This window comes from Grammomys surdaster, unplaced genomic scaffold (genome assembly GCF_004785775.1).
Source record: "Grammomys surdaster isolate TR1022 unplaced genomic scaffold, NIH_TR_1.0 172, whole genome shotgun sequence".
NCBI lineage: Eukaryota > Metazoa > Chordata > Mammalia > Rodentia > Muridae > Grammomys > Grammomys surdaster.
This window is the reverse complement of record NW_021604620.1, coordinates 376522-393202: the sequence shown is the minus strand read 5'-3', so window position 1 is coordinate 393202 and position 16681 is coordinate 376522. Positions and strand designations below refer to the sequence as shown.

Sequence of the window (16681 nt, the reverse complement as noted above, 5' to 3'; positions counted from 1 at the left end):
GTGTGTGTGTGTGTGTGTGTGTGTGTGTGTGTGTGTGTGTGTTTTGCTGGGCATGTGGGAGCCAGAGGATAACTTATAGGAATTGATTCTATCTTTCACCATGTAGGTTCCAGGAATCAAACTCACCGGGCTTGGCAGTAAGTGCCTTTACCCACTGAGACAGCTTGCTGGCCATCCACTCGCCTTCCCCAGTCCACTGTGGGATCTTAGTCCTTACCACAGCAGCACTCCTGAGGTCCGGTGCCCTAGACTTATCCATAGCTTGGACTACTCAACAGTTTCTGGTTTGATTCTATACCAAGAACTCAGTCAAGAACCTAGTCTCTAGCCTCAGCCTTGTCGCTACACTCAACACTTGGGGGAGAGTTGCAGGGGAGTGCAACCGTCCTTTGTCCTTAGTTTTTAGGATGGACACAGAGATGGAAGTGGCTCATTGACAGGCATGGCTATAAATCTCCTGCATTCTACCCAGTGCAAAAAACTTAGGTATGTCATTTCCTATCCAGAGAGGGACATGTCACTCAGAAGCAATTCATAGCTCATTTTCCTCAGCAGAACTCTACTGTCATACGCTTTCATGGAACCGCTGCAGAATGAGAACTAACGTCAAACTCCATTCAAAGCTTCCAGATGTCTGTTGGGAAAGGCGACAAGGGGCAGGCACACCACTGGATACAATCCCAGTTCTATATCTATTATTTTTAGAACTGATACTTTCTTACCACCTTGACACGGTAGACATGTGCATTTTTCACTATTCATCAAGAGATTCAGGCACCCTAGTGCAGAAGGACCAAGATGGCTCCTTCGTGACCTCTTTCAAAATTAAAGTCATTTTATGAACTTATTTGGTTACAAAGTAACACATGCTTTTAAAATGACAGTAACAAAAGGGGCAGAGATGAACAGGAGGAGGGCGCAGGGCACCACATTTACCTCCTTGACCTTCTTCTAATTCTCTCACTTCCATTCTACTGTGGTCTGAACATTTGTGCCCTTTCTAAGATCCACAGGCGAAAACCTAATTCCCAGCAACACTAAGAGATGCTGCATCTCGAGGTACTTAAGTCCTAAGGTGGATGGCATTGGCGCCTTTACAGACAGGTTCAAGTTGAAGGGATATCACCTCTTGTGCCTTTACCGTCAGCTCCTACCCTCTAGGACTGTGAGAAGAATACACATCTGGTCTTTGTAAATTACCCAGCTTCAGGGACAGTGTTACAGCAGCAAAAAAAAAAAAAAAAAGTCCTATGGTGAGACCCTTGTTTTTTAGATCCTTTGAGCGCATGAACCAGAGCCTCAGAGACCTACAGATCTGTAGTTTATGGGTGTCTCCTGGGCTCTGTGAAGAGACTGTGTGGCCAAGTAGTTAAGAACAAAAGACTAAAGTTGGGTGTCCTTTAATCCCAGCACTTGGGAAGCAAAGGCAGGTGGATCTCTTTGATTCCAGGCCAGCCTAGTCAACATAGTGAGCTTTAGAATGGACCTCTCTCCAGCACCAGAGCCAGGTACAGCCCGTGAAAGAGCAATAGTGACTGGGACTCACATGGCAGCCCATGAGGGCTAACTCACCAATATTCTTCTCAATCTTCAAGACAAAGTGCTTCTCCGGATTGCTGCAGCTAAAGGTAAAAGACTTTCTTTCTCCAGGTTTGATAATCAACTCAGTCATATACTGTTTAGACATGATGATGGAGCAGGGCTTCACGGGAAGGGTTGGGCTCACCCGCTTCACGTGCACTGTAACGCCACTTCCGTGGGGCAGAACAATCTCAGACGCTTCTGAAAGAAAGACAAGAATGTTATGAGCAAGTGATAAGAGCAGGAAACATCCTTTGGTCCTCTGGCTTGGAAAAGCGGACAGCATGAAGGTAAGGATACCACCTCTTGTTTGGGCTGTTAACTTTAATAAGAAAAATAAAAGCTACTTCTCCCACACTGCTGATCTCCTGGGCAGTGTGGCTTCAGACCCTCTATTCGTGCAGCATTAGTGACAAGAAGAGGTATTATCCTCTCTCTTTTCTTTGTGACAGGGGGTGGGGATCAGACATAACACCCATGACACCACACAGATGCCACATGCCTACAGAGACACTTATTTGCAAAGAGCTGCCGCTGCTGCCGCTGCCGCCGCCTCTTATCATAGATGCTTTACAAGCATACATTTGTACCACAGGGGACAGGAGGACATTTGCTAAAATTAGAGGTGGAGCACACTGGCCCACGCTAGCAGTACAGGCTTATCATCTCAACTCCTTAGGAGGCTGAGGCAGGAGGATCGGTGTAACCAGCTACTTTATGCTGTTGTGGTCGTGCCTGCCACCATGGGCTATAGCTCCCTTTTCAACTGTAATCTCAGACAAACTTCTGCTTCCTCAAGATACTTCATGTCAGGTATTTGGTCACAGATGAGAAAAGGAACCAATAGAGTCCTGTTCATACACAGCTGCTCTCTCTGGCCAACCTTCTACAGTGATCTTCCTGTCCCACACAGCTGTCCTGTGTTCTCTGTGCCTCTGGATCTAGTCTCTAGCTGGAGGGCACCCTGCCATCTGCCCAAGTTGCCTCTTCTTGCAACCAGCAGGCAAGCTCCTGCAGGAGGACAGAAAACTGACCATTTTGCTCAGCCTCAAGACCCAGATGATGCCAGGTGCCCACAGGACACAGAAAACTTCAAGCCCACAAACAATTCTATATGAAGGTATAGTCCCCATGGCCATATTTTCCCTGCATTTAAGCTAATAAGTCTTCTCTAGGGGTAACCAGGGGTGCATATGCGTGCGTGCACACACACACACAGACACACAGACACACAGACACACACACACACAGAGAGACAGAGACAGAGACAGAGAGACAGAGAGAGAAATGGGTTTCCTCAAATGCTTTGTCCTGAAATAGTGTGACCTTTGAACCTTCCAAGACAGACACAAAGTCCGAGGAACGTTTTAAGACATCAGATGGAGCGGAGATCCATGTTAAGAATTGTGGTGGTCAGTTTTGTGTCTGAGCCGTGTATACAACCCTTGTGCTGTTTCTATGTTGTAAAAACGTCTTTCATAGTGACTGTAAAAAGCCTGCAGTACAACCTCTCTCTAGGCTTGCCCTACCCTTCACAATAGCCTCTAACCCAGGATAGCTAAGCCAAGCTAATTCAGCATCAAGGGCAAGCAGATATGAAAATATCAAATTCCTTCTTTAATACTTCTGTTTTTTCACCTTTTAGCCAAACCATAATTGAAAATCACTATCACTGCTAATTAGTATCATTTTAATTGTTAGATACAAGGACCTACAGTTGTGGAGCTGGAGTAGAGAAGGAGGGTACCAGGAAGCTCTGACGGATGCAGAAGCAGCTGCTGCCGGTCTTGACTCTAGTAACTATGGCCTGTATTGTACGTATACCAATACCTATCACTCTGTACTCCCGATGTGACGGCATTTTATGTTACACCTTAATGCATTTTTAAAAAGCATTTATGAAAAGTCATAAATATATCTAAAATACACTTCAATGTTTTGTGGAGGCTATCTTCTCGTAAGATGGATGTAAACATTTCAGATCTCTTTAGATTCAGAGAAAACCAAAACTGAGGTCACCAAGATCTTGCTCTCAGGTAGCTCCTGTTTGCAACCAAGCCAGGCTTAAAGTAATATTGGCAAATTGTCTTTTAGAATTTTTGAAATCAGATATTTATCCAACAGACTTTTTTTGGTTTGTAAAATATTCCAAGGACATCATTTGGTGCAAATAATTTACTGATAAACCAGTCATAATGGCACATGTCTGTAATCCAAGTACTTGGGAGGCAGAGGCTAGAACTCTGTGAGTTCAAGGCCAGCCTGGTCTGCATAGCAAGTTCAGACCAACCAAGGCTTTACAGTGGGACCTTGTCTTAAAGAATTTTTTAAATTAATTAATTAATTAACAGGAATATGCAGAGCCCATGTCCCAAGGGAGCTAATAGTTTAATTTGTCAATTTAAAAAAACAACAACACCCCCAGCCTTGGGGAGCCGGACATTTAGATGTGTTCATCTGTATCGGAAGATGAGTGTCTTGCCTGTTTGTATGTCTGCACACCATTTGTATGCCAGCACCATGTGCATTCCAGGAGAAGCCACAAGATGGCCTCACATCCACTCTGGACCTCAAGTTAGAGAAAGGTGAGAGTTGCCATGGTGGTGCTGGGAATTGAACCTGGGTCCTCAAGAATAACCAGTGGATGCTCTTAACTACTGAACCTCTGCCCTGCCCCTGGAAGTTTGTTTGTTGGTTTTTATTTTTTAGCACTTTGGGATTCATATTTATTTATTTATTTATTTCTCCATACGAAGAGCCAACCACTCCCATCTAACTGGTAAGCATAGCAGTCCTTCCTTCACAAAGCATAGCTGCCATTGTTGTGGACATACATACCCAGATTTTCACATGAATTCATTATGACCCGATTCCAACAGACCACCACCCAACTGAGCTCAACTCTGGTGCATTCTCCTGCTCAGCCACTGTGTCTTTGTTACAATTTGAATATGAAACGTTCCCAAAGACCTCTGTGGCTCAGCCCCTTATGGATACTATTTTGGAAGGTGTTGGAAACCTTAGGTGGTAGAACGTACCTGGAGGAAGTGGGAGTGTCCCGTCCCTTCCTATCCATCATCAAATGAAGAAGCCCCTCAGCCTATCCTTCTGCTGCTGTGATGTTTCGTCCAAATACACCAGCCAAGCAACCGTGAACTGAGCCCTCTGGGCTTGTGAGTTGATAACTATTTCTTCCTTTAATCTGTTTCCCCTGGTGTTCCAGACACAGCAGAGGGAAAGATAACCAAAACAGTATCTTTCACAGACCCAGACCGTTAGATCCTGGTGGTCCTTCTCAGCTTCCAAAGGAAATACTGAGCTACAGACTTGTGCTCAGCACGACCGGTTCTCAGCCACATTTACAGTAGAAGGAGGGAGTCTCATTGACAGGCTGCCTGTTAGGAGCCGCGTTCGCCATTGCAACATGGCGCCGGTTTCCTGCTTCCTGGTTCTTCTTGAGAGCCTTGCTTGAATGTGCGCCTGCGCAAGGCGTGAAAACCAGTATGCTAATTGGCGATGTCGTGAGAGCCAATGAGTGTGTGGCACGTCTCCTAGGGCTCTATATAAGCCACAGGTTTTTGGGGCTTGGGGTCCCCTCGCTTCACTGCTATCTAAGAGCTGTACAATAAATTGCTGTCAGAAGAATCCTGAGTGTGGCGTTCTCCTTATCGGTGAGGCTGTGCGCTGCAGCTGCCTTCCAGAGGCACAATCAGGGACTCACATGGCTACCATGTGGATCTGCTCCCTTCACTCTGAATGACATGTAAGGCGACAGGAGGTCAGGATTCCACGGGTGGGGGGGTGGGGGGCTCCTATCCTGCTCCAACGCTCTGGAGGCCATGACTTCACCACAGTGAAGGATCATGGTCTGGAGGCCATTATTTCCACCATAGTGAGGCATCATGGGAACAGTATTGCTTGTATAACAACCAGAAGCTCATTCACTCACAGATACTTGGGATCTGAGAGCATTTTGTTCACACAGTTTTTCTTCATACCCACTCAACCATTTATCATTTGGAAACTGGAAAAACCAACTCTTGGAAGTAAAACCTCAGCCTTCCCGCCCACTCCTCTGTTGGGCCTGGCACACTAGAGCCCTTGATGAAGGTGCCAAAGTTTGGAGGAGAGGAAAGAGACTTTTCCTCTGCGTTTCTTTTATCTCTGTGGGAACTTTATATTTCATTGGTGGAAAGTCCAAAAGGTTTGGGATGCCAGTCCACAGAGATACAGAAAACACTCCCAATACTGGTGTGGTTTTGAAGTCTTCTGGGCTGAAAGAAAGCCAAACCAACCTTCTTGGGAACAGTGATGGATGCCCAGGTGTGGGGCCCCAGGGAAAGCTTCCGAGGCCCCGGCTCAGCTTCTGAGTCACAGCTCTCTTCAGCTCTCCGCTGCTGTCCTTCTCCTTATTAGGGAATCTTCACTCATCCCACCTCAGCTCTGACTCTCGGGTGGGAATTTCCAACGTTTCTAACTCGTTCTTCGAATTAATCCTTCCATTATTCACATGTCACAGGACACTTCACAGTCGTCCCTGTTGTTCCTTCTCCCCGCTGTCCCGTTTTTGCAGTTCTCCACAACAGGGATTTAAAATGTCAAGGAGCCATTTTCCTCTCATATTCATTGGACAGTTTCTAACACTGACACACACACACAATTTAAACACTTTTAGCTGTGTCAGAACTAGTTCCCCTCACACTTGGTGTGGTTTCCTCTGGGGCTTGGCTCACATTTGCTGTCCCAATCTAACCAAGATGCACTAGGCAGGGTCCAGCCAAGGAAAAGGCTAAGCCAGGGAGACAGTACCTCAAGCATGATGCCCTGGAGGGATACCCAGAATGTCAAGGAAAGACACGGGGTGTTAAGTGTTAATCAGCCCGGCTGATCAGTCCTAGCTTGTGTGGGAGTCAGAGTCCAAATCCAGTTCATGGGAGGCTGATGCTGAGTGGTGCCCTCTTAAAAGATACCACATTGTGACCATCCACTTTACTCGGTGGGTTCACCACCTAGTGTTTCCTGCTTCTATGCCTCTGTCCAAGTTTCTTGGTTGAATATGAGATAAATGAGTGATTTGCTTCTAGAACTGGGTTGGCAAAAACCACACTTCGTTAACTGACAGCTCCCTCAGAGAATGGGGTGCTATACTAGGAGGGCTCAGGGGAGCACCAATAGAATCCACCACAAAGGAACACTCACATGATATCAGCAATTTCTCCCACCTACACACACACACACACACACACACACACACACACACACAGCACCAAGGAATGATCCAGTGTAGTCTTAGAATCAGTGACCTGAGGCCACCAAGCAAGTTCAAAGTACTCTGAAGAGAAGATACTGGGGTCTAGCCATCAGTTGTCTGGGGGTGCATGGGCTTCACTTGTTGGAACCAGAAAGTCTTTACAGATGTGTTTTGGGGTGAACAGAGTAGATTTAGAACTGGGCTGCTCTATCTCTGGCTGTGTTTGCTTGAGGGAATCATGCTGAGGCCTGAATGAGTTAAGAATCCACACAGCACTTACCTAGAAGGGTTTGGGGAGTCAATCAACATTCACCAAGTTTACTGTAGCTAGTATTAACGATGGAACTTCTCCCTGTCATTGTCAGTGATGGGTATTAGAGAGTGGGATCCAGTACAGTCCAGAGTCACCAGCTTGCCTGATCGCAGAGCCCAGAATCCTGACTATCAAGGCAGGGCCTGGTTGAGGCCCAGGTAGCACCTTCAGGACAAACTCCTAGTATACGGTCACTCTGAGGCTGCACAAGTGCACACGAGTCCTCACATTGTGTCAGCTTCACGGCGCTGCTCACTGTCCGTAAAGGCTTTCCCATACCTGCTGACTCATGTGACCCAGAGACATGACCTCACTTCCCTACTTGTGTGGGGCTTAGGAGTCAGTTGGACAGCCCTGCCTACCTTCCCTACTCAGAGACCACAAATGAAATGTCCTCTCCAGGCTGCCAAGCTCCCCAGAGAAGGGGGACGGCTGCCATTCCTAGGAAGTAAGTAGAATTATCGGATGCTGCCAAGAGGCTGGGGTTATCGCCAACACGACCCGCTCTAACAGGACTTGCTTTAACAGGGAGGGTGTGGCTCCCCTACTCGTCTCCAGCCTACAGATGAAGACTGAGGTTCAGACAAGTTAAGGAAGTCACCCAGGTTTCTGTGACTAAGAAGAGGCAAGGCCAGGTTAACATCACAGGTATGATACTGGAGCCCAGGGCATGAGGAATGAGCACTCACAGATCTAATTCTGTCCTGAGGATTTCATACACAGCCAGGAACTTTCTGATGAGAATGGTTTGTTCCCACTAACATAGTAAGACAAGTCAGAATGAAACATTTCTGGGAATAGAATTTCCCAGACAACACTCATCCATATTCCCTCTCTCTCTCTCTCTCTCTTCCTCCCTCCCTCCCTCCCTCCCTCCCTCTCTCCCTCCCTCCCTCCCTCCCTCCCTCCTTGTATTCAAGATAGGGTGATAAACATTTAATCAGGCCTCGGTCTGGTAGGAAATGCTTCTTCCCAGATTAGAGTCCCCCATCTATCCTGGGTATCTGAACCATGAAACCCCTTGTTAATTGGGTGGAGGGTCAAACTAGATCTAGTCATACTAGTCACCCTGCCTTGATCACTCCCACTATATTCCCAGGGGTGATTTGGAGACAGCAGGACAAACTCCTCAAGTCTCCTCAAAACTCCAGACAGACTCAACCCACACCAGGTGAAGAAGAGAGATCAGGGGGCATAACTGAAGTCGAAAAGCTTCGTGATAATTGGACAAGGAACGTGGGGAGTGGAGGTTAAGCAGCAAACAGCTCAGCCTCTGACCTCTGGACATAACTGGTGATGACAGGCTACACTGCTACAGGACTACTTCATCTCGACAGTCCGTGACATGTTAGAAACACTCACTCTGTCACACCTCTAAATGTGGGTCACGAAAGTCAGTGCAAACCGCAGCGTCAAGCAGGAAGAGTCAGAAGGTGGCTCTAACAGTTAGCTCATCAGTTGTTTGACTCAGGGGACAGTGGCCTGCTCTGCCTCTTCCCCACCTGCCTAGGTGTTTAGAGGCTCCTGGGTTTCTTGCTCCCCTGTTTTCTTCTTCTCTCCCTCCTGTTTTCCCAAAACCTGGTTTTGTGGTCAGCTCAAGCTGACCCTGAACTTAGTCTACTTACATGTGGCTGGACTTAGGGCCACCAGAGCTGGCAGGAGATAGCCTTTTAAACATCACAACACTTTAGGACTTCAGGTGATTAATAACAGCTATCGGATGGTTAGTCTCACGGTTCTATCAATAATTTCCTTTTGGCCTCAGGCATCAGAATGTCTTGTCTGCCTTTTTAAAAGAAAAATTATTTTGATTTAAAAAATTATGTATATGTGTGTGTGTACATGTATGTGCATATGACTGCAGGTGCTTCAGTTCAGGAGACAGTATCGTGTCTTCTGGAGATGGTTTTGGGCAGTTGTAAGCTGCCTGGTGTGGGTGCTGGGAATTAAGTTCAGGTCATCTATATGAGTGCTGCATGCTCGTAACTGCTGAGCCATCTCTCCGCCTGATCACTGCTACTCTTAAACAGGTATCTTTTGTCATACTTCCCACACTGAACACTTGTAACACCATACTGGGCTGCACACCTACATTTTAATTAATTAATTAGTTAACTAATTAATTAATTTTGAGACAAGGTCTCTGTTTGTAGCCCTGGCTGACCTGGAACTCAGTGGGTAGACCAAGCTGGCTTTGAACTCACAGAGATCAACCTGCCTCCCCTTTGCCGTTACACTTGCCCACTCCAAGCAAATTCTTGCAGAAACGAATCTCAGACTTTTCTAACAATAAGGCTATATATACTTCAGAAATTCATTTTAATGTAACAAAGCTACTAACTGCTAGCTTTGAATTTTTTTTAATTTAAAAATATTTTAGCTGGGTGTGGCGGCTCACACCTGTAATCTCAGTACACGGAAGGGTAGAGGAATGAGTTCAAGACCAACCTTGGCCACTTGGCTACATGAGACGTGTGTGTGTGTGTGTGTGTGTGTGTGTGTGTGTGTGTTGCATTAAAGGCAAAACTCTGGTAAACAGAAAACAAATCAGTGGTTGCCAGACAGGAATTGATTGTAAAGGGGTCAGGAAGAATGAAGAACTTTCTGGGGATTTTTTTTTTCAAAGTAACTCCCACTCAATAGCATTATGACATTGAGATGGGTGAGTTTTACACCTTATGTCTCAGTAGAATTTTTTAAAAAGCACCTTTTACATCTAGATAAATAAAACCTAAGGCATAAAATTAAGTGCAAGGCTTGACATCTCTCTTATTCTTTCTTCTGTTTCTTTTCCCAGAGGCAGTCAGGCAGGCGCGGTCTTCCTGAGCCAGTCTCCGGCTGTGTGTACACCTATACCACCTCCATTTACTTTTTGTTGCCAGAGGTTGCATATCATAGCTGCTGTTTGGGACCTGTGTTCCCTGCCTGGGTACCACTCCACAGTAGTTTATACAGTGTCACCTCATTCTTTCAAAGGCTACCTGGTACCACAGTGGATATAGCAGAGCAGAATCCAGCTACTTGCCTTCTAATAATGGACCTGTAGGCTGTTTCCAATCTCTAAGCACTAGCCAAGGATAAAACGCTTACTTAGAGTTGGAAGGTTCCATTGGTACACACTTCCCCAGCTTCCCTGCCACATTGCTGGAAGAAGGAGCACAGGACACAGGCCTCAGTCTAGAAGATGTTAATTCAAGATCCGGCTAGAGGAATTAGGGATCTAGCATGAAGCCGAAAGTTCAGTATTCACACTGCACGTAAAGCAGGTATGGTGGCACATGTCTGTAACCTTAGCATTTGAGAGGTAGAGGTAGAAAGATCACAAGTTCGGGGTCATTTTCAGCTACATAGAGATTTTGAGACCAACCTCAACTATATAAGACCCCACCCTGTCTAAACAATGCCCACCACCACCAATTACATCTTACATGTGTGCACCACAAAAACCAAAGGCTGGAGCCCAGGTCTTCATGCATGCGAAGCAAGAGGCTCTGCCATTGAGCTACATTGTTAGCCCCTGTGGCTGCTTTCTGTAAGATGACCCAAGAACTGTTTACTATATAAATCATGTCTTCTTGTTCTGACAAGATAAGAGTTTGCTCCTGAAATTTAACCCAAAGGCTGAAGTGTCTGATAAGACTGTCAGCATTCCAGGCCCGTTCTGGACTAACACCTCATCTCTCACCAGGAAGGGATTAAAGGCCAGGGCTTCCAGGGCCAGCCGGCTCTGGTTTCACATGCAGCTTGCTTAGCCCAGCCTGGGTGTGTAGCACTTGGTCACAGGGAAAGCTGCAGTCCTGGGAGATTTGTGGGGGTATTCCAACTGAGTGTGCTGACCGAGCTATTCAGAACCTGCCTGGTCAGTCAGCTGGCTGACAGGAAATTCATGTGTGAGTAGACACTTGCTTAAACAATGTTTAAGAATGTGTTCTGTGTGTCATGCGAAACAACTTAGGGCCTCTAATTCAGAAAGCTCACTTCTAGGAATTTCCCCTGGGAGACCTCCTACCCGCCCAAAGTGAGCCCTAGTGGGCCGAAGCAGATGTGGTGGCATTGAGTCTCTAAAGGTGAACTGGTTAAGATGACCTGAGCTGTCACAGTTCTGAGCAATGGAGGGACCTGCTCCAGGTCAGCAGGGGAGTGACTTACACACACCCTCCCAATGGCACCTTGGACAGCTTCCAGGTACAGCTATTTCTATGTTGTCCCTCAGGTCAGTCTTAGGTTAGGTAACTTGCCCAGCTGACCTAGTTAATAAGCAGTGGCCTCATGATTTGAACCCAGTGTTGTTCAGTTCCTGTGTAGAGGAGACCTTCTGTCCTGGAGTGAAGACCCAGGAATCTTACTAGACTCCAGAAACCTGAAAGGTACAACTTCCACCAGTTCCCATCCCAAGGTTACAGAGCAGTAAACGTTGCTGAGAGAAACTCTTCGGTTTCCCTGCAACTTGTACAGGGAGCTCCAGAGATGCAGCTCCCATGAGCCATTTCCTGTGCTGGAGTGGGCTTCCCAGTGATGCACCTGCCTGAGTCACTCAGGTTTCCGTAAGTAACCCCAATAAACTCACTGGTCCACTAAACTACACTGGAGTGGTGGGATAAGATCTTTAGTATATCACTGATAAGCTATCTGGGGTGAAGAGACATCTGTTTACATCTCCAACTCCAATTGCTGAACAAGATGGTTTCAGAAAGAGAGATGGGCTTTTGCCACCATGTGAGAGGTTGTCTGAGGATACGGGGACTATGGCAGTTAACAAGACCCAGAAGCAAATACCATAGTGACCGAGGAAGCCTGGACATAAGTATCCTCTATGATGATAAACTATGCTTTGTCAGCTGGACCACGGAGAGCAGATGGCCTATTGCCTCAGATAGAACCCTCCCCAAGATCATCTTGGCTGTCATCTTGGAGTCTCCAACAGGGCAGACTTCCAGCATGCACAGAGGCTGTCAAACTACTAAAGAGCAGCTCCCCATTCTGGCTGATTGGCCAATTGCCCAGAAGTCCAGGGCTTGCCTGTTCCACATGGCCAAAGTCCTCCCAATGTAGGGCTCCATCTCCTGGCCCATGTATACCATAGTGGCTTGGGGCCAAGTGTGTATAAGCTATTCTGGAGCTACATGTGCAATAGGCTGATATTTGCGCCTTCAGATGTAAATAGTCCAAGGGTCTGTTTAGGTGGATGTAGCTCATGCCTAGACCTATCCTACCCTGTTCACAACCCCCAACTGGAGCACGTGGTGCCAAGAACCAGAGGCTCTCACAGTCCCAGGACATGATGTATAAAGCTGGGTAGTGGATAGATGTTTCCTGATGCTAGAAGCAGATGAACACAGAGCCATACGCTGAAGATGGAAGGGTCAGAGAGTATAAGGCCCTTAGGTCTCCTTGTCCCTGCCTAGAGGACAGCCTCTGTTTTTTCTTATCTTTCCTTTTTAAAAAGATTTACTTATTTATTTTATATATGTGAGTACACTGTAGCTTCAGACACACCAGATGAGGGCATCGAATCCCAGTACAGATGGTTGTGAGCCACCATGTGGTTGCTGGGAATTGAATTCAGGACCTCTGGAAGAGCAGTCAGTGCTCTTAACCACTAAGCCATCTCTTCAGTCCCTGTTTTGTATTTTCTGTGAACAAGAAATAAACATCTATGTCTTGGGAAATGTTTGCATTGTATGCGTGAGAACCTGAATTTGATGTCCTAGAACCCACACAAAGAAAAGAGAGAAAGAAAAAGAAAAAAGCCAGGCATGATGGCACATGCTTGTAATCCTAGCACTGGGGTGGCAGGGATGGGTGTAGATTCCCAGGACTTGCTGGACAGCCACCTTTGCCTACTTGGTGAGTTCCAGGTCAGTAAGAAACCCTGCCTCAACAAACAAGGTAGATGACTCCTAAGGAATGACCCCTGAGGTAGACCTCTGGCCTCCACACACGTGCACAAATGCAGACTGTACATGTGGAAACTTATGTACACCCCTGCCCCCATTCACAAAGAAATATGTGAGCCAGGATGCACATTTGCTGTTCTGAGTTTCAGCAGCTCAGGGTGTGCTTCGCCTGAACCATCAGACTTAGCTCAAAGCTCACCATGCATGGTTGGAAATTGTAAACCACGAGAGCCTCAGGTCTGAGCACAGCTTCTTGATACACAGTAACCTTCTGAAATGGCCCAGAAAGATGAGAAACACACAGAGTGTGGCTGGGAATGACACATAGTACACGAAGGAGCAAGGGAACTGAAGGAGAGAAGACCGAGTTCAAACACTCTTTAGACACCTGTTAGAGGAGTGAGAAGAGTCATCACACAGGGACACAAGCGTGTGTAACAAGAGAAGGGACACAGGCCATGGGTGTTAGTGTACCAGCAGAAGGGACACAGGCCATGGGTGTTAGTGTACCAGAAGAAGGGACACAGGTGATGGTGTTAGTGTACCAGGAGAAGCAAGTTAGAAAGCAAACAGCCAGACGATGGGGTGAAATACTGTGACATTGTGAATGAGCAATGTCCCTCGCAGGCTCATGTATTTGAGGAAGTATATCACTTAGGGATGGGCTTTGGGACCCACTCACTGCTCTCTCTCTCTCTCTCTCTCTCTCTCTCTCTCTCTCTCTCTCTCTCACTCTCTCTCTCTCTCTCCTTCCTATGTGCAGATGAAGATGTGCTCAGCTTTCTGGCTCCTGCCACCATCCTTCTCCTACCTGCTGCCATGCCTTCCCTGCTACAGTGAGGTTGAGCCCTCTATCCCCTATTTTGCCCTGTGGTCATACATCATTTGGTGAGATACATTTTGGTAAATGTGATATTGGCCATTCCATTGTGGCAAGAATGTATCAAAAACAAATCTAGGAGGCACAAAGCCATTGCTGGGCCTGGTTCTTGATAATGTCAAGGGACAACAGGAATAATTGATAGTATAACATGGAACACTGGTGTACAGGAAAAGGAATACTCTAAAGTACCAACCATGTGTATAATCTAATGTAGCAACATATATATAATCTAAAGTAGCAACATATGTATAATCTAATGTAGCAACCGTATGTATAATCAAATGTAGCAACATATGTATAATCTAATGTAGCAACCATATGTATAATCTAAAGTAGCAGCATATGTATAATAAACACAAGTTCCTGCCTCACTGTTTACCACTGTATCTATCTTCTAGGCTACCGACACTATATATTTAATCATTGGTATGTTACTAAACTTTACCAAGTTAGCTCAAACATGAGTGACAGTAGCAGCTTCATCTCCACTGTGATCTCAGGGGCTGGCTACTGGCTATATGGCCTGTGGTCAAAGCAATCCTGTTTCTAAACAGTTTTGGAGTATTCTTGAATATGAACAACAACAAAAAAGAACCTACCACCACAAGCAGGTATAGTGGTGCACATCTGTAATTCTACTACTCAGGAGGAAAAATCAGAAGGATCACTACAAGCTTGAGGCCAGCCGTGGCCATACAGGATCCAGGCCGGGCAGGAATATATAGTGAAGTCTCATCTCAAAAAAGCAACACCAATAAGTCAACACATACAAGTATATGCACTGGCAGGTGGCCAGAGGCTGTGCACTGGGAGAGGTGGGGGAGTTGCAGGTTTCCACCATAGTAACTTGTTTCAGGCTAGCCCTTCAACCTGGTGTTTCTAAAGTGCAACATGGATCACCACGGATCTTAAAGCAATGGAATAAATTGTATGCTGTTTCAAGAAAACACTTGAAGACGTTCCTGCTCTTCTACCATGCTTAGGAGACTCTCTGGGATATAGAAAGGAGTTCTGCTGGGAAAGGTAAGTCAAGAATGATCCACAAATTAGTCGTCCCATGGAGCACACCTATAATTCCACACCTGGGAGATAATGCCACACACCTTTAATCTCAGCACCCAAGAGGCAGAGATAGGTAGATCACTGTGTCTGAGGCCAGCCTGGCCTACATAGTAAGTTCTAAGACAGCAAGGACTAACCCTGTCTCAAAAAACCAACAAGATAAAATTAAATTAAAATAAAAATAAAAGAAATCTTAAGGGGGGGGGAACATTCCTAGAACAAATGAAAACATAGCACTAAGTCCTGTGTGGGTTTTTCATTGTTGTTGCTGTTGTTGTTTTTGTTAGTTTGTTTTTTAAATCAAAAGCAGTTTCTGGGATGCAGACAATGCTTCAAAGCTGACCAAAAATCACAGGCACCATTTCAGTGTCTCTGTAACCCAGCTGGGGTCTCTCAGGCAAGTTACTTCTCTGCACTGCTTGCCTCTTTGGGAACAGAAGCATCAGGGCACGAAAACTCATTTATGCCTCCCCTGTCCATATTTTCTCAGGAGAAAAAAAAAACCTCATTTTTAATTGTTTAAACATTATGACTTCTATTTCCCCATCAAAATTACTCTGACCAATGTCTATTTTGGAAACATATGTTTATAGCTCTAAAAAACACTTTTAAAAAAAATGTGCCAGAGTCTGCTTGTGTTCCCTGTATCATGGAACTGAGAAGGCCGGGAGCCAACAGAGACCCGAGTGTCCACAGAGAGAGACAAAGTGGGTTACCCTATGCCAAGAGACTATCCGTGACAAACTGCATATATGGCCTGGCAGTCTCCAGTCAATGCTTTATGGACGTCACCCTTGATAACATTAGTTGTTAATTACATATGAGTATCTTTCCACGTTTCACTCCACATTCAAAACCTGTTGGAAGTTCTGCATGGCTGAACAACAGATTTATAACTGCCCCTCCCACGAAGTGACGAGGGCTTTCAGGAAGGGATTACTGTTGTTAAGTAGAGATACCAAACACAAAGCAGTAAAGTGGTTTTCACAGAAAATGCTCCATCTTGCCTTGGCTGCTGAGAAGAGCAGCATAGCAAGTAGTTGTAGCAGCTGCAAACTGTAGCTCTGGCTCAGATGTTGTAAGATGGGGCCTCAGAGCCATACTGATAATTAAAGCTTATTAAAAACAAAAACAAGACAATTGACCCAAATACAAAGAAAGGTTGTGAAGGGGTGAGGTGAGACTGGGTTCTCCTTGTCAGGCTGTCTAGAGTGTTTTCGGAAGGCAGTGGCTAATTACAAGGTTGTGGTGAGTGACCTGAGACAATGTGATTGCGGGCATAATTTTAACAGTTTGGAGTTACAATTAAATGTGGAAGCTTTTCTTAATTAACAAAGCTGAGGGCCTCGGCCACAAGTCCCCACCTCAGGGGTCTGGCAACTCTCCACTGCCTCAAAATGACCTCATCCTTCCTTCTCACCTCCATGAGCACTGCTGGGCAAAAATGAGTTGAGGTTTGTGCTGTAAGTGAATTGTGTGTGCATGTGCCTGTGTGTGCCTCTGTGTTTGTGTGTGTGTGTATGTGCCTGTGTGTGTATGCCTCTGTGTGTGTGTGTGTGTGCACGTGCCTGTGTGCCTCTACATATGAGTGTGTGTGTGTGTGCATGTGCCTGTGTGTGTATTCCTCTGTATGTGTGTGCATGTGCCTGTGTGTGTATGCCTCTGTGTGTGTGTGCATGTGCCTGTGTGCCTCT

At 46.0% G+C, this 16681-nt stretch overlaps 1 protein-coding gene across 4 annotated transcripts in view; it reads right to left on the bottom strand.

The window, feature by feature from the left end:
• Cdcp1 (CUB domain containing protein 1) overlaps positions 1 to 16681 on the bottom strand; it is a 35537-nt gene that overhangs the window by 15285 nt on the left and 3571 nt on the right. For 3 of the 4 annotated variants that reach the window (XR_003711394.1, XM_028767344.1, XM_028767346.1), the window contains exon 2: positions 1573 to 1782. Coding sequence is in view for 3 of the 4 variants with exons in the window: in XM_028767344.1 (XP_028623177.1) it covers positions 1573 to 1782 (210 nt within the window). In the remaining variant the exon portion in view is untranslated. The remainder of the gene's footprint in view (positions 1 to 1572; positions 1783 to 16681) is intronic. The other variant, XM_028767345.1, reaches the window with a different exon arrangement.